An 18,682-nucleotide genomic window follows, 5' to 3' on the forward strand; every position below is an offset into this window, starting at 1 on the left:
TAATATTGACCCAAGGGCCTGTTGAGTCCGTGTTTGGCACAGAGCCAGGGGAGTGCATGGGAAATTGTCACAGATGGCAGAGTGGAATGAGGGGCAGTCTCAGAACAGGTCAAGGGTGTTCCTTCAGTCACATCGTGTCAATGGCGGACTGCTACAATTAGGGAAGTTTTGGGAACCGGAAGATATTTGCTGCATTATTGTGTAAAGGAAATATTCAGAAAGGAAGTGAAATATATTAAGATGGCAGAGTCTGTTTTATAGATGGTAGTGTTGTAGTATCATCATCGTATGGAATCTGATTTTGTTCTGTTTTCTTTCTCAGGGCATAGAGTGGACACACATTGACTACTTCAATAATGCTATCATTTGTGACCTGATAGAAAATGTGAGTATTAGGTATAACTTTCTAAAAAATTCTCAGTAATAATTTACTGCTTACAAAAGACCTCACTGCCTTGGTGTCTTCATGATTTTGACACTTCTGAGAGCTGTGGAGTTCTAGAGACTTTATTGTAGCCATGAGGAATCATACACAGTTCTTGAACACACATATAGACAGCTGGACATTTTGATCCTTGGCTAGGATTTCCTGTGCTCATCTTGTGGCCGCATCACAGAGCCCTTTAGGGCATTAATATGCCTTAGATGCATCATTCTTTTCTGTATACTGGTAACCCAGGTCCGGTCCGCGGCTCCTGGGAATATGAGCACTGGTCAGAGGAGGCTCTGAAAAAAAGGTTTTCGCCAAATCAAATATCCATTTCATTTCTAAAACTCTAGTAACTTCTTCATATCCCGTTCAATGGTTATTACCAAAAAGATAATTATTGGTGAGGATGTGAAGTAAAAGGAACCTCTGTGTGCTCCTGGTGGGAATGTAAGTTAGTGCAGCAATAACAGAAGATAGTATGAAGGTTCGTCAAAAAATTAAAAATAGAACTACCAGATGATGGTAGCAATTCCACTTTGGGAATATATCCAAGGGAAACGGAATCTGGATCTTGGAGAGAGATATTTACTCCCATGTTAATTACGGGGTTGTTCACAATAGCCAAGATATGGAAACAGCCTAAGTGTCCGTCTATAGATGAATGGATAAAGAAGATGTGTGTATATACAATGGCATGTTATTCAGCCACAAGAAAGAAGGAAATCCTGTTATTTGTGACAACGCAGATGGACCTTGAGGGCATTACACTAAGTGAAATAAGTTAGTCGGAGAAAGACAAACGCATGACATCATTTATATGTAGAATCTAAAAAAGCCAAAGAAACAGAAGAGAATGGCAGTTGCTAGGGGCTGGGAGTAGGGGAAATGGGGAGATGTCAGTCAAAGGGTACAGACTTTCTAGTTGCAAGATGAATAAGTTCTAGAGATGTAATGTGTAGCATGGTGATTGCAGTTAACAGTGCTATATTATGTATTTGAAAATAGTTAAGAGGGTAATTTTTAAATGTTCTCATCACGAAAAAGAAATGGTAATTATGTGATGTGATAGAGCTGTTAACTAAGGTTATGGTGGTAATCATTTTGCAATATTGAAAGGGTACCAAATTATCGCCTCGTATACCTCAAACTTACACAGTGTTATATGTCAATTATATCTCAGTACAGCTGGGAAAAAATTTTAAGTAAATAAAGAACAGGGGCGCCTGGGTGGCTCAGTCAGTTGAGCGTCCGAGTTCGGCTCAGGTCATGATCTCACAGTCTGTGAGTTCAAGCCCCACGTTGGGCTCTGTGCTGACAGCTCAGAGCCTGGAGCCTGCTTTGGGTTCTGTGTCTCCCTCTCTCTCTGCCCCTCCCCCACTCATGCGCGCGCGCTCTCTCTCTCTCTCTCTGTCAAAAATAAATAAACATTTAAAAAAAATTTAAGTAAATAAAGAACAACAAAAAAACATGCCCTTCAAGTTAAGATAAAGGAAGATGAAGGGACAGTCATGGGAGCTGAGTTAAGTAGGACCCCAGGAGTGGCTCAAGTATTGACCTAGCCTTGGTTCAGAGAACCTATGCGGGGGATGTCTTGTGTGTGACTTTGCAGGTGGCCAAGAGCCACAGGATTTTTCAGGTGACCACATTTGTCTGTATATATGTGAAAAGGCTTTTGAAGTCTAAAAAATTACTAGATATTTCTTAGATTCCAAAAGGTTACTAAATATTTTATTTTTATATCATCGTCTGTAGTTTATTATAAATGAATTGACTGCAGGAAGATTGATTTGTATGTGAAAACCTGGAAAAACTTATTTTATGCTTAGGATTACTCTCACTCCTGGCTTTGATAACAAAGTTATTTGAAACAATGCATAAACTTTATTGTCCTACAGTGGTTTTAGTTGTCAGTGGTAGGTGAGTGCTGTGTTTTAGGAATAGAATCACAGGCTCTACATGTCCCAACAAGTGCCTTTCACAAAACCTTTTGGAAATTATATAATTAGCCAGTTATCTCTTCTCTCAGTTTTCAAGATATTCCTGAAAGCTGCACCTTTAATTAAATTGAATATGCTGAAGCGTTACTGTTTTTCTATTAATAAGTAAACTTCGTTTTGAAAAATCTGAACAGTGTTGGAGTGTGAACACTAATGTTCCATGTAAGCAGTTCAGAACTCTAATATCTGGGAAATCAGTAGACTGACTGGAAAGTTTTCCTGGTAAATTTTGTGGAACCCAAATTGTGGGAACTTGACTTCCAGAAGTCATGACTAGCACATTTTCCTTCATAAATAATAACCTTGAACTTAATTATTTCCCTTCAAGAAGGAAAAAAAGAGAAAACAGTGTTCATACACTTAGTTTAATTAGATTATCTCAGCCCTAAGCACCCTTGCACATATGTTTGAAGAAACTCATGTTCACATAGGAGCCTGGGCACATAAAGGAAGTGTTTCCTTCCAGCATTACCTAAAAGTAATGTTTACTCTGGGGTTGTTATGAACATACTTGATTCCTGAGAGTCCACACTTCCCCTGGGTTTTGTGTGGAATCAACAGATCCTGGTCAGAGGATGTCCCGGCCTTGTGAGGAGAAGGAGAGAGGAACCCGGGACTCTTGCCTGGTGGATGTGGGTGGGGCTGATGGTCAGTAGAGTGGATTATTCTCTTGGGAATGGAGACATATGAGCCTGTAGGGGCAATCCAAGGAACAGCGGCCTTTATTTAGCAAAGTAGAAGATTCCTGATTTTTTACTCCTTTTAACTGGGCTGGCTGCTCTTGGGATAAATACAATCATAGGGTCTGAATACATAACAAATTCTCACTCATGTTCAACACCCGTTTTGAAATTTTATGTGGAATACGAATTTTATTCTAAACCGATACTCTTGAAATACAGCTTGTTGCATTGATCCCAAATCACATCTTTTTTTTTTTTTTTACTACAAAATAAACCGTATTTTGAACACATGAACAATTTGAAAACATCTGAAACCAATTTCCTTCTCAAGCTATGAATCAAATAATGGCCTTAGAAAAGACTGTGCTTTGTGATTTATGACCACATGTTGTAGAGACAGCATTGTCACATTAGTTTCTGACGTTTAGATTTGTGTTTGAATGTGTTTTGAATATGAGGTCTGACTTGCCTTTTTCGAACAATGTGAGTTGCAGTCATCAGCCCGCTGAGGTGGCTGAGGTGACTCCGTAGGTCCTGTTCTGAGGGCGGAAGGGAATGGGGGAGGGCAACTGATACAGACCCCTCCTCCCCAACATCACACACACACACCTGGGACACTGTGGAAGGGGACCGACTTCTGTGGCTTTTTGTTACTTGTTTTGATTGTCTGCTTTTCGTTGTAACTGAACGGAATTTTCTCGTGACTAAGTTTTTTAATTGTGTTTGACGGTGTAATTAGGAATCATTATGAAAACAATACAGTGAGGAAGGAAGGAAACCTTTTTATTTCCTTTCTCGCAGAACACAAACGGAATCCTGGCCATGCTGGATGAGGAGTGCCTGAGGCCTGGCACGGTCACCGACGAGACCTTCTTGGAGAAGCTCAACCAAGTGTGTGCCACCCACCAGCACTTCGAGAGCCGGATGAGCAAGAGCTCTCGGTTTCTCAATGACACGTCCCTGCCTCATAGCTGTTTCAGAATTCAGCACTATGCCGGCAAGGTATGGGGGAGCCGCAAGGTATGGGGGAGCCGTGAGCGCTCAGCGGGCCTGCGGCTGTTCCCCCGAGGAGGCCGTGCCTCAGAGGTAGCGTTCTGACCAGTGTCAACTCGTGAGGAGAAGCTGAGTTGCTAGAAGAGTAGAATCAGTAAATGTTCAGTAGAAGTAGAATCTGGGTCATGTTGAGCAAAATCTTACTAATACTCAGAGCTGAGAGGAAAGCCAGTGGACTTCATGAGAGAGTTGGAATGTATTTTAAAAGTCGATTTTGTTGTTTCTCAGCTCTGAGATATCCTATAAAAATAGACCTGTCAACATTAATAAAAGGAGACGTGGTAGTAAAAATTAGGAGACACTAAAGACTTACGATAAGGTTTTACAAGCACACAAATATTATGAGTTCTTAGATTGAGATTTTGAAACAACAGTGGGGAAATACTGACTTTTTAAAAAAAGCATTATTCATTTGCTTTTGTGAGGGAATTTTATACCATCTAAGATACATAAAAATGTTAAAAACAAATTTGACCGTAGCTTAATTTTCAGAGTCCTGAAAAAGTATTGATTGACATTAATACCTCCTTTCTTCTAAATAAGATTACAAACTTCAAAGAGGAAAACATTCTCAATTATGTAGCTAGTAAAAATTAAGTATATAGTATCTGAATTACTGTTAATTTCAAAAAGTTGGAACTTGGTACTTATTCCCCCCCCCAGCTTATGTTACTAAAAGATACTTTTCTGTTCAATTTCTCTGCTCACCTAGGATGTCTGAAAATATCAGTGCTATCTCTATTTTCTCCTATCTACTTAAGACTAGAATTGGCATATGTGAACTTAAAAAAAAAAAAAAGTAAAACCTCAAAAATGTGCTCGAACACCAAAAAAGCCTAAAATCCTTTGAAAATGTTATGAGAGCATTTTTGGAGTTTATTCTTGCAAATCCTGAAGGGTAATAGAATTTATTTTGAACTCTTCTGTGATTTAGACAGATGGAATTTAAACTTGGAGGCTAATTCGGTATTAGGAGTGTGACTAATGTGTCGGGGGTTTTTTGATGGAGAAAGAGGAGGCGGCAATAGAGATAGTCCTGGAATATTTTTAACGGTTATATGACGTTCTGGAGTGCAGTTTATCAACTGCGGAGTCTCTTGTGCTTCTTGTAGGTGCTGTACCAGGTGGAAGGATTTGTTGACAAAAACAATGACCTTCTGTATCGAGACCTGTCCCAAGCCATGTGGAAGGCCAGCCACACCCTCATCAAGTCTTTGTTCCCGGAAGGGAACCCAGCCAAGATCAACCTGAAAAGGCCTCCTACAGCAGGCTCTCAGTTCAAGGCATCCGTGGCCACGCTGATGAAAAACCTGCAGACCAAGAATCCAAACTACATTAGGTATTTTTGGCACATAAAATTCTCTGACAAGTTCATCATGAAGGCACTTTCAAGGAAGATCATTTTCCTGTTTGCCTTAATCTGAATTAGCCCCAGCAGAGGATAACTGAAGCTCTTACACATCGAATAATGTGGTATCTTGGGTTTACTTAAAAAATACTCCAGTGCCCTTTACCTGCCTTCAAGTAAGGAATTTCAGACTGGGGGAAAAAAGTGTGGTGCGGGATGGGAATAGATATTTAATGAAATCGCATTGTTGGCTCCTAGGGTTCTTAACTTTCTGTATCTCTTTTTTGTTTAATGACAAATTCAGAAATGTATACTTTTTTTCTGGTAAGGGTTTTGCATAATACTCTTTATTGGATTCGTTTTGGATTCTTGTTACATTAACTTAGAATGCAGCATTAAAGCAAGCGGGGCTTTAGTTAGAACTTTGGTGTTAGAAAATATGTGCCTCTTTCTTTCCTAGGAGACTTGTAGATTTGAAGAAAGGAATAACTCCCCAGACAATCTTACATTTTTCAAAGCAACAGAAAGAATTCCTTAAGTAGCATCTGGTCTCTTTTTTCTTTTTCTGGGCATCTTAGATCTCAAGATTCAGTAAAGACCAATTAGGATTAGAGTTTTACATGTGTGTATTTGGTGAACTAGATAATAGGAGATGTGTGTCTAACAGGTCAGATTTCATATAATGCATACACACCCACACATACCTTCCATAATTGCCTTTGAAAATACAGTTGCGAGGAAACTAGCGTGAAGAACATTTTTGTGTCTGGCTTATTTACCAAATATTGATATCAGTAACAAATGTAAAGAGTCAGAATCCCCTGGTTTGATTGCAGTCAGTCAGGTTGGAGCATATATTGGGTAAAGATCCTAGTTTCAAAAAAGAAAGAAAAAAAAGGAAATTTTCTGTGGTCAGTTGCTTTTGTTATTCTCAATTAAGTGGACTTTAAAAAAATCATTACTTAATAATAATTTACATGACATGGTATGCACAGATCCTAGGTGAACAGCTCAGTTATTTTTTTCACCGGTGTATATATACACTTTGGCAGTCACCACTCTGGTCCAGATATGGAACACTCTGTTACCCCAGAATTGTTCCTTCATTCCCCTTCCCTTTTAGTGGTTTTAATGTATTTCTAAGAAGTCTTAATGAACTACAAGTTTTTGTGAATATTATCATATTTTTTCCTAGAGTCTTTGTAGTTTCAAATTTCATATTAAGGTCCATATTTTTCCATATAGATAACCTGTTGCTCTGGCATCATATATTGAAAAGAAAAAAACCTCTTATTTTTTATTCAGTTATCTTGATGTCTTTATTGAAATTCAGTTGAAAGCATATGTAAGAGTCTAAGTCTAAACACACTAGTCTGTTCCACTGATCTGGTTGTCTATTTTTTTTTTTTAATGTTTATTTACTTTTGAGAGGAAGACACAGAATCTGAAGCAGGCTCCAGGCTCTGGGCTGTCAGCACAGAGCCGGACATGGGCTTGAACCCACGAACCATGAGATCATGACCTGAGCTGAAGTCGGATGTTTAACAGACTGAGCCACTTAGGCACCCCCTGGTTGTCTATTTTTAAGCCAAAGAGTGGACATTATTTTTATAAATGTTAAAGGAGAAGCATAAAAACACTGAGGTCATAAGATTTAATTGTTCACCTATTACATGTGTGTGTAGAATTTATTTAACAGTTGTAGGTAGGCAAATGTAGCCATAAATGTTTAGCAGCAGTGTTAATGAAGATACAGAGGTTGCTTCCATAAGATCCAAACATAACAATGGCTTAAACAAGATTGTCATTTATTTCTTATGTAACTTCTGAGTATAAGGACTCCAGGGCTAATACGACATCTTTGTTTTGTGGCTCTGTGGTTCCCAGGGTGTTTCTCTCATCCATATTGTCAAAGGTGGCTCTCCACCATGGCTACATTCCCAACGAGCAGTTAGCAGAAGAACAAAGGGAATGCAAGCCCCTTCCTTTTAAAGACACTTTCGGAAGTGCCATATATTAATTCTGCTATAATCCTAGTGGCCACAGTTTTAGTCACATGGCCACACCTGCTTGCAAAGGAGGCTGGGAAATGTTGTCTTTCTTTGAGCAGCAAAATGCCCTGTTAAAAAGGAGGGAGAGGGGCACCTGGGTGGCTCAGTCCGTTAGGCATCCGACCTCAGCTTGGGTCATGATCTCACAGTTCGTGGGTTTGAGCCCCCATCAGGCTCTGTGCTGACAGCTAAGAGCCTCGAACCCACTTCGGATTCTGTGTCTCCCTCTCTCTCTGCCCCTCCCCTGCTCACACTCTGTTTCTCTCTCTTTCTCAAAAATAAATAAACATTAAAAAAATTTTTTTTTGAAAAGGAGGGAGATATGGGGTTATAGGGAGACAATGTTTTTAATAATGTCACTGAAGTATCTAATACACATACAATACAGTAAAGTGTATGACTCTTCATTGTACAGCTTGTTTAAGTTTTAACCCCACCTGGACCAAGATACAAAACATTTCCATCATCCCATAAGATTCCTTTATGCCCCTTCCCTGTTGATCTGTACCCCTAATTCTCCCCAGAGGTAACAGCAAACTGGTTTCTAACCATAGATTTATTTTTCTCGAACTTCATATAAAAAGTGTACTCTTTTATGTCAAACTTATTTCAGTCAACAAAATGTCAGTGATACTCATCCATTTTATTGTATGGGTTGGCATTTTATTCTTTTTTAAGTCACATGTATGTCACATATTTTCTGTAAAATGATTTGAAATAATTTCAAAAGCAATGACTAGGTTACCCAAGAATAATAAATAATTATCCCAAGCAGTAAATAACTATATACTATATTTTATAAAACACAGACAGATATATCCGTAAGAGACAGAGTTTAAAACCTAAAATCTTTGTAATCTTTTAGGTGCATCAAACCAAATGATAAAAAAGCGGCACACATCTTCAACGAGGCTCTTGTGTGTCATCAGATCAGGTACCTGGGACTTTTGGAGAATGTCCGAGTCAGGAGGGCAGGCTATGCCTTCAGGCAGGCCTATGAACCTTGCCTAGAAAGATACAAAATGCTTTGTAAACAAACATGGCCTCATTGGAAAGGACCAGCAAGGTAAGAAATTCATTGGTTACATTTAATAATGAAGTTATAAAGGATACAAATAACATGTTGTTTTCTTCACGTGCTGTTAGTATACAGAATTTGACGGAAAGTTGGATGTAACCTCTGTATTGGACCATCTTCCATTAGGATACCATTTTGTATTAATTATTGATTGATTATAGAGGTCTCGATTGTAAGGTTTGGATGGGGCTTATCCAATCCACGAATTTTAAAAATACGCTGTGGCAAGTTAGTAGGAAGGGATCTGTAATTGCTAAGTATATTTGTGTAGAATCATAAAAGGGTGGAGTTAGAGGTATCTTGGATCAGTGCTCTCACCCTTTTGGTTTTTTTCTGTAGGGAATTAACCCCAGAGACAGACAGTGGGTGGGGGTGAGGGTCTTTCTCTTTGCACGAGGTCCGCACCCATGGAAAAATAGATATAGGAGCAGATTTGACTCAGAGAGTCAGTGTTATTGCTGATAAAGCGGGATTGAAGAATATGGCAGAATCTGGGCCATGCAGCTTTCAGTTTATCTTCCCCGAATTGTACTTAGCCCTCCAGTCCCAGACAGAGCGCTGGACCACTACAGGCCCATCCCATGGAGCAGCCCCTGTGAGCTCTCCACATGCAGAGAGAATGTGTGTGCTGGTTGGAGGGGGGGGGGGGGGTTGGGGGGGTGCTGCTGCAGAAGAGAAAGTGGGCTTTCCTGTCTGGTGGTCTTTCTTCTGCTCTCACCAGTCAGAGGAGTTGCCCCTTCTCTGTAGGTTGTAGAAGCTCTCCCAACTGCCACAGGAAGGCCAACGTGCCTCTTTTACGGGCCCGTGCAGACTAGGGATTTGATTTCACTGTCTGTACTGGTATTGCGTCCACATTCTCACTGGACTGGCCTTTAATAGGGACATCAATACTATTAGACACTCACCCTTTACTACGAGGAGATGAACTCCAGACATATGATGGGGTCTCTGCTACAAAACTCAATACCCAGATGATATAGAATGTGGGTACTGTTTGTTCCCACTGCTCATTTCCAGGTCAGAACATGTATTCACTCCCTGCCTGGCACCTAGGCCATAGGTTGATGGGATAAAGTTTAGTTAGAAATTGCTGTTGAAACCAGGGTCCAGGATGGAGAAGTCAGAGCCAAGTTCAGGCAGGCCTCGCTCCTACCACATAAGGCCTATGCTTCATGACACCCCATTGGTCTGGCACTCTCTTCTTGGGTCCTGCCCACACTGTGAGGCACGGAGGCGCAATATTAAAAATATTTTGGAGAATTAACCATGCGCATTCAAAATAGGTGTGAATTTCTTACACACCCTCCGGGTTCTGGCTGGTGCTTTGTGATGGGTATATCTGATTCAAAGATTACCTCTGCTAATGAAATCAAGATACGGTTTTAATACCCTATTGTCTTAGACTGCATAGTTCTGAACCCAAATTTACTTTTTTAGTGTTACCTGGATTTGGTTTAATTCGTGGAATTCAGTCTGAAGATTCTTTGATAGAAGGCTGCTTACTAAAAGACCAATTATACTTGGAAAGAAAGCTATTATTTTATACCACTGAGAACCTGATACTGTGATTTCAGAGAAGACAACCTCTTTTTATAACTCAGAAAACTATTTTTATTTATTTTTATAGGGCTGGCGTGGAGGTTCTCTTTAATGAGTTAGAGATTCCTGTAGAAGAGTACTCCTTTGGTAGATCAAAGATATTCATCCGGAACCCAAGAACAGTACGTAACCCAAACCTTTACAGACTGAACTTATGTTATAATCATATAGGCAAGTTCTTAGAGGATATTTAACTTCATAACATTACCCAAGATGCTGCCGATAGTGCCTCATTCAGTTTTTTCTGCAGATGTCCGAGAGGATGGGCGAGTAGGGGGCATTAAAAGAACACGTGTATTTGTTTATGAAACATCAAAATCTTAGATTGTACAACACTTCATAAATCATAAAGGAACTGTTGTTACAACAATAAAACCTTCTTAACTCATAGGAATTGGAGGTAAATTCAGTCTGTATTTATAATACCTGAATTATGCAATAATTTTAGGAAAGACAGCCCTATTATTTTGAGGTACATGAAAGCACTCATATTTAAAAAAACTTTAAGCTGAAAATTTTAAGCTTAAAATTCTACTTAGGAACGTCCAAGGGAGCATTTTTTTATAAATGAATTAGCATGAAGTATAACAAATACAACAGTGTTTTTGGTAATTTGGAAATTTGGAGAATCTGGAAGAATGTTTGAATTGTTAAACAGAGACCTTATCAGCACTTCCCTGCCGTAACAGTTGCATTCTCCTGGCTAAAGGTAAATCTAAGTGCCCAGTTCGGCCCTTCTCTGATTTGTCATAAATTCTATATCACCTAAGATAAATAGTGATCTTGTATGAATTCATGAAAAGAGTTTTCTCATGGGTTATTATCCATATCATCCATAATCAAGACAGTTATTCATTTTTTTCCTCAAATGGGGTTGACTTTAACATCATGACATTTTTCTGCCTGGGGATGTCTTTCATGTATGTCATAAGGTTTTGGTAGAGTTTTGATAAATCCAGCTATCTTTTCTTATTAGTTATTCAAGCTAGAAGACCTGAGGAAGCAGCGTCTTGAGGACTTGGCCACTCTCATTCAGAAGATTTATCGGGGGTGGAAATGTCGTACCCACTTCCTACTAATGAGAAAAAGCCAAATCGTGATAGCTGCCTGGTACAGGAGATACGCGGTAAGAGCCTCCACCCTTTTACTCTGTAAGAATGATGCTCATTGGCTAGTATTTGTTATGTACTTTGCGTGTAAGTTTTACGTATTCAGTTCTCCCAGCAACCGCATCAATTGAGTGCTTTTGTGGTACCTTTGTTAAAGGTGGGAAAACTAAGGCATGAGCCGTTGAGTAACTTGCCCGTGGTCACGCAGCTGCTAAGTGGCAAAGATGAGGTTTGAATCCAGGACTCTTTCACAGCTCAAGTTGAGTATATCACACTGCCTTCCAGTGATACAGGTCCACATAGTGGGAAATCTAAATCTTGAATTTGCTCATCGGATTAGAAGAGACGGTGTCATTTAACCCTTTTCATGGGGTAGGCTCAGTTTTCCAAAATAATTGGCTGTTTTCCATGTATTGTAGCAGCACTGAAAGTGGCTTAATTCCAGAAAACTGATGCCACATTTTAGTAGAATTCTGGATTTGGTGAAAGGATTGGATTTCCTTTAGTCCTCAGACTGCTGGCCCTATTATCTATGGGAAAAGACTTAAAAATAAAGTATGTTTAGTTAATTGACATGGAATTTCTTTTGGGAATTTTGTTTCTCACTTGATTATAGATATTTCATTGGAGGCATAACAAGTTCGAAGGAAATCTGAAGGTTTGCCTTTAGGTTGGCTTAAACTTAGGCTGTGTTCTCACAAGTGAATTTTGTGATAAGAACACTACTTCTGAGTGCTTTTTCATTCTGTGCTTTTTCTCTAAAGAATCGGAAGATGAATTGAATTTGCAATCACATCTCCTTTAGGATACTCTCTTTTTCTGCTCTGGAAAAGTTTTGCTATGAAGCAGTGTATAATCAGGACACAGTTTTGCTGACCTATTCCCATGTAATACATTTTAGTGTAATATGTCCACGTTTGAGAAATTAATGAGATATTTAAATGATGAAGCCAAAGGAAAAAAAAACTGCTTCAGCTTTAAGAGAGTATCCTTAAAATGGTTTGAAAGGGTACAGCCAATGGTACTACAGCTGTTCATGTATGAACCTATCCAGCCACGATGAGAGATTCATTCATACCTATTCTGCAGAGGCACAGAGGACTGTTGTCACTAACCTGTCTGTGGTGGATTCTCTTCTGTGTACACAGTAATGGCACTTGGCTCTTCTGCAGATTCATAATGCTCTGTTTTATATTTGCCTGAGAAAGGAAGGACCAACACATAGCCAGTGGTCCGGGAACGCTTTTCGTCATTTTTTGTTTGCAGATCAGTAAGAAAATCCAAGTTGGCAAGTGTAGTGAATTCATCTGTCTTGAATTCAACAATGCTTTTGGAATACCTTCTCTGCCAGGCTCTGGGGATAGCAACATGAACAAAACTGATGCCTGACCTCATAGAGTCCATACCTAGTGAGGGGCAATATGCATGTAAGCAAGTAAATAATCAGAACAATTATAGACTGTAGTCAGCTGGGAAGGAAACAGATTACTGAGATAAAGAATAGTGAGGAGATAGGATATAAATTTGGATAGTATGGTCAAGGAATACCCTCTGGAAGGGGGCATTTCATTAGAGGGATGAGAAGAAACAAAGCAACGAACGAAGAGAGCAGGTGCTATTTTGCCTTCCCTCCCTATATAGAACTTTTATATCTCCAAGTGAAAAAAGGAGCCACCATATAATGTATCATTAGCTCATGATGGTGAGTTATAACTAGTATTAATTGGGAGAATAGAAACAAATAATAAGCCCAACTTTTAGAGAAGGTATTAATTTCGCTCTAGTGTTAGTTACATCTGTTTTAGAATTTGAACTAAATATCTCAACCAGTTAACTACATGTTATCCAAGCTAGTGATTAAACTCAACCTTTTTTCTCAACCAAATAACTCAAAGATTTTCTGAATGTCCATTTCCAGTTGCTGATTATTTTAAAATCCATATTCTGTTATATTTTATAGCTGTATGAGACGAATTTTTTTAAGGTTTATTTTTGAGAGAGAGCACGAGCGAGCATGAGTGGGGGAAGGACGGGGAGATAGGGGGTAGAAGATCCAAAGCAGGCTCTGTGCTGACAGCCACAAGCCTGACGTGAGTCTTGATCTCACAAACCATGAGACCATGACCTGAACCAAAGCTGGTCGCTCAGCTGACTGAGCCACCCAGGTGAGATGAATTTTAAAGTAAGATAGAGTTGTTTTCAAGCCATTTAGGAACTTCAGAAGAAAACATCAAGGTATCAGATGCATGTCAGAAGTGATGGTCAGATATCATAGATATAGTTTGTTCTATAGCCATGGAATATTGCTCTGTGAGGAATCTTGCCGAGTTTCTAGCTCCTCATTTGACAGATGAGGAAACCGAAGTCCAGAGGAGGTAGTGATTTGTCCAAAGTCCTAGGGTTCTCTTTGTCTTTCTGTCTGGCATTCTCTTTTTGTTCTGCTGCTCATGTGTTGATAACATCACTCTGTTTCCTCTGTGCTTCCCAAATCTAGCCTAGAGGGCTGGAAGGCATGTGTCCCACCTCAGAAAAGGGAGCTGAGCAATCCAGCATTTCCAAAGTGAGAGAGGCACAGCATGACTTCATGGTTTGGTTAGAAAAGCTGTGAAATTTCATCACAGATGCTGACATGCCGGTGAATATTCCACATTAAATACAATACGAGCTCACTTTTCTAGGGATGGTATTCCAGTGGCCTCTACTCTTCCGAATAGAAGTAAAAAGGGCCTTTGGGCATTGATCTTGCCGTGCCCACATGCATGGCCTGCCGCACTGGGTTTTCTTTAACCTTCCCTGCCTGGAAGTAACTTTGGCTGTATCTCAACCAACTTGGTGCTCACTTGACCCTCCCAGGATGTGGTTTCTATTTTACATTGCTGATTGGTACCCAGTGCGAGTCCTTGAGTGCAGGAATGGAGTTGGAGTCACTTGTATAGCCTCATAGTTCAATTAAAGTGATACTCATTTAATTATATTTAGCACCCTTGAAACATACTCCGGATTAACTGTAATAATTTTGGATTGTTTGATATTTTGGTTTCTTTACATATTGGTTCCCAGGAGGAATATGGGAGATGAAGGGTTAATTGCACTAAGTGAGCAAGTATTCTGTCTCAATCCTTGCAGTATAGGTATTATAGATGTGTAAACAGAACTGGTAACAATCTCCCCCTTTTGTCCCACAGCAACAAAAGAGGTATCAACAGATAAAGAGTTCTGCCTTGGTAATTCAGTCTTATATCCGGGGTTGGAAGGTGAGTTTAAAAGAAGTGAGCCTTATTTATTGGGGGTTTTTAGGTTCTTCACAAAGGAGGATGATGTCTTTAAGGTCACCCTGCAGGGGGGAACTCCTCATCTCCTGCCTACCCTGTAAACAGTCAGATGGAAAGAATAAATATTATGGGCTACACTGGGGCCCTTGTGACCATGTCTTGGCCGCATCCTTCTAACTGGCTCTCTTCTCAAGAGCTTTGTTCTCGAAGCAGGAAGTCTTGAAATAATACCGTACATGATTTCAATATCCTCTTGCCCCCCGTTTGCAAGGGAAGTGGTAGTCCAGAAGGCTGTCTGTCAACACTGTTGCCTCCGCACCTGTGCGTCCTGCCCGGCCCAACTCCTTCCATAACTTCCTGGTGACCATCTTGTGGGCTGCCCTGTCATGATCAAAACATCCTGAGCTCTGGCCATTCTAGTCAGGATCACAGTGTACCCATCACCTAGTTCCAGATCCTGGCTGCAAGGCTTGGTTCAGGGGTCAGCAGTCCACAGCCTATGCCTGTTTTTGTACAACCCCAGAAGGAAGAATGGCTTTTATGTTCTTAAAGCATTGTTTAAAATAACAGAGAGAACTTTTCATGACATGTAAAAATTATATGGAATACAACTTTCATGTGAATATATATACAAATATAAAATGTATATAAATATGTATACAAATATAAGTACAAGTTTCATATAAATAAAGTTTTATTGGTACAGACCCTTGCTTATTTATTTACATCTTGTGTGTAAATACATCTTGTGCTTTAGCGCTCTGACAGCAGAGTTGAGTAACTGTGATAGAGACCTATAAACGGGAAAGCCAAAAATACCATCTGGCCTTCTGCAGAAAGTTTACTGTCCCTGCTCTAAGTCAAAGAACCTTCAGAGCCTATTCTGACCACTTTCCTACTGGGAGATTTCTGTGGAGTGGGCTAATGCAGAGGAGCTACTTCAAGACAATTCCCAGGCCCAGAACCCCTTCAGAGGGTACAACATTGGGCCGGGAGTCCAGTAGCATCGATCGACCTTTGTCTAGGCCATGGGTCAATTTGGCGGCTGTGCGATAGTAAATGCCAGAATATAAATGCAAGCACATAGAGTAAGTGAAATCACTGCCTGCAAGTCCTTCTTTGACCTTATTACTGGATCATGGGTCCGTGTCTCCAGTCTAGAGCCTTCAGACATTCCGAGCCCACCTCCCAACCAACATGTCCTCCAGGCCCCCATAAAATCAGTTTCTGGTAACTGCCTGGGAGAAGCCACTGGTTTTGGACTAATGAGATTTTCTTTAGCAAGTTTTTAAGGATCTCTTTTGCATAAAAAGTACAGCTGAGGTGATGTCATGTACAACAATGGTAAAGGTGGTAAATGGGTTTTGGAGCATTGGAGATCCTCCGACCGCATCCCGAGAGCTATTCCTTCCATCTGACGTGCACCAGCTTCTATGGCTCGTGCTCGCATTTCTTCATGTCCCACGTTAGGGCACAGGAGGCCGCTGTCTCGGTCTGAATGGGGGCCACACTGCTGTGCTTAGTGACCTCTTTATTTACTACCTTCTCATAGTCTGTTTAGGCCGAATAAGCAATGTCCCCTTTTCCTTTCTTTCAACGATAGATCTTTCGCTTGAGAGTGGATGTTATGACTGTCTCTGCAAGTATGTTTTTCAACCAGTATGGCATCTTACTTTTTGTTAACTTCCTACTTTCTCTGGGTGATTCTTCACCTTAGGCCCGAAAAATCCTGCGGGAACTGAAGCACCAAAAGCGCTGTGAGGAGGCAGCCACCACCATCGCGGCCTATTGGCATGGTACCCAGGTAGGCCAGACACTGCCCCCTGGAAGGCAGCGGGGGCGGGTGTCAGAAATTGTTTCACTGGCTTAAGCTACTGAGCACGCATTTACCTGTCTCTCTCTCTCTGACGTTTTGGTGTGGGGTGGTGGCACACGCTTTTGCGTTTGCTGTGTGATGGTGACCGGTGTCTTTCTTCTCTCTCCTTTGGGAACCAGCAGTAACCTTTCCTGCCTTAAACTTTTCTGTAACTCCTTTTCAAATGCATCACAGGCGCGAAGGGAACTGAGCCGGCTGAAGGAGGAGGCTAGGAATAAACATGCTATTGCAGTTATTTGGGCTTACTGGCTCGGATCTAAGGTACTTGATTCGCACATCCCATTACTCCGTCCCGGAATCGGCAATAACCAGTTTGTATCTTTAGCCTGTCAGGGGGTGAATGCCTACAGTTAACGGTGCCTCACCCCGGTGCATGTCCTAGCCGCCAGATCGAATAAACCTGGATGTGGTAGTGTAGTAGTGCACGTTAGTAGGAGCCCTAAGCATGTGTAGGCCAAAAAGACTAATTGCTTATTAATGAGGCACTGGTCCAGTTGCTGTTTAACAAAACAAAACAAAAACAAAAACAAAAAAAACCCCTCAAGTAACATGCATGTTTCGTTGTTTTGTTTTGTTTTTTTTCCTTCCCTCTTCTCTCCCCCCGCCCCCCAGCATATACCAGCAGTTTTCTAGAGATATTTTTGTTGGGTGGGGGGTTGGAGGGGCATGTTGGGAATGTTAAGATTTGGGCTTCAGTTGGTCTCCTGCAACATGGTGACAGGAAGAACACCTTTAACGCATGCCTTAAAAAATATTAATCCACGAATGAAATTGTTTTTTAGGCTCACTGTGGCCGCCATTGATTATTATAAGCAAAATATTGTATGCGAAAAGAATGATCATTTGTGATTGAACAGAAAGCTGTGTTCATGCAAAGCTAGCTATCATTGCCGCTGAAGAATCCCAAGAATTTCAGCTTCAGCTGTTTGTGTTCAGAAACAAAGGCCTCCTGAAATACTCTCACTAATCCCCAGGCAGAGTCGTGGGCTCTGTGAACATTTCACATACCCCAAGGGACGAGACTTTTAGATGTTTTTGTTACTTAGAAAATCAAAGGTCATCTCTGCTAAAAATGTGTATTCCAGTTAGAAATATAAATATCAATATAATCCTATGTTTTTAAGTTTACCTTGTCAGCATTATAAGTCCATCTTGTGAGAAAAATGAGAAAAGTCAACATTTGCCTGTATAAGGATCTTAATTTGCCAAAAAAACTTAACCAGAGCTGTTCATTTGTGTCCCCCCCTTGAAAAATCTGTGACGAACAGGCTAGTTCCTTTAGTAATCAGAGGGAAATGTCCTAGCTGAGGCAGAAGGACTCTTAGACAGTTATCCCTGGGGTTTCCCCACTGAGGTAGCCCATTTCCCAGTCTGAGTACCAAAAGTGGTGAAAAATCACTGCATGTTTCATCTTTCAAAGTAGCATGCTTCAGATTGACTGTTCCCTAAGATTAATTTTTAAACCATAAGTCGTTTCACTTTTTATCTTGCTTCAGTGTATTTCACTGTCCAGGGCCTTAGCTCACACTGAATTTTGATATGTGCTACTTCTAATTTGCTAATGGGAAAGAAACAACTTTATTCTTTCCATGTTCTAAATGGTTGTTCACAAGAGTTGTCTTTTTGTATGTCCAAATGAATGAACACAGGAATTCCTAGCCTCTCTAGTCCTGGGTACTGCCAGCAAAGGGAAGTCTGCTGAAGTCACTAGGTGCCACTCACAGCTCTAAGGCTTGGATAAGGGAGAGAGAGAGTGTGGAGAATAGAAGAAGGAGAGAGAATGAGGAGGGAGGAAAAAGGGAAAACTGGAAGTAGGGGGGCAGAGGCGTGGCTTACCTCGGGTACCACATAGATGGCCTTCCTCTGGAACAGAGGCTCAGTGCACTAAACATACAAAGGACTGCACCAGACTTACGCGGATTCTTTGGGTTTAAGTGATTATGCCCTATTCTTCTATCATTCTGAAATCCTTATTCATAAGTTGGCTCTTCTGTTTGGTGGGGTATCTTCTTCTGGTCATTTGTGCTGTCTGCATTGGGCCGTCTCTTTTATTTACTATCTAAAACGTTCTAGGCTCGAAGGGAATTGAAACGCTTGAAGGAGGAGGCTAGGCGTAAGCATGCAGTCGCTGTCATTTGGGCTTACTGGCTTGGACTAAAGGTACTTCCCCACCCCTTCTTTCTGTC

At 40.6% G+C, this 18,682-nt stretch overlaps 1 protein-coding gene across 4 annotated transcripts in view; it reads left to right on the forward strand.

Moving 5' to 3' along the window:
* Positions 1 to 18,682, forward strand: part of MYO1B (myosin IB) — a 187,512-nt gene that overhangs the window by 147,854 nt on the left and 20,976 nt on the right. For 2 of the 4 annotated variants that reach the window (XM_027054426.2, XM_053215469.1), the window contains exons 15-24: positions 323 to 385; positions 3,912 to 4,112; positions 5,276 to 5,502; positions 8,428 to 8,628; positions 10,268 to 10,361; positions 11,216 to 11,365; positions 14,534 to 14,602; positions 16,338 to 16,424; positions 16,671 to 16,757; positions 18,570 to 18,656. In XM_027054426.2, coding sequence (XP_026910227.1) covers positions 323 to 385; positions 3,912 to 4,112; positions 5,276 to 5,502; positions 8,428 to 8,628; positions 10,268 to 10,361; positions 11,216 to 11,365; positions 14,534 to 14,602; positions 16,338 to 16,424; positions 16,671 to 16,757; positions 18,570 to 18,656 — 1,266 coding nt within the window. The remainder of the gene's footprint in view (positions 1 to 322; positions 386 to 3,911; positions 4,113 to 5,275; positions 5,503 to 8,427; positions 8,629 to 10,267; positions 10,362 to 11,215; positions 11,366 to 14,533; positions 14,603 to 16,337; positions 16,425 to 16,670; positions 16,758 to 18,569; positions 18,657 to 18,682) is intronic. The other 2 variants (XM_027054446.2, XM_027054466.2) reach the window with 2 other exon arrangements.

The sequence above is a fragment of the Acinonyx jubatus genome, chromosome C1, assembly GCF_027475565.1.
Source record: "Acinonyx jubatus isolate Ajub_Pintada_27869175 chromosome C1, VMU_Ajub_asm_v1.0, whole genome shotgun sequence".
Taxonomy (NCBI): Eukaryota; Metazoa; Chordata; class Mammalia; order Carnivora; family Felidae; genus Acinonyx; species Acinonyx jubatus.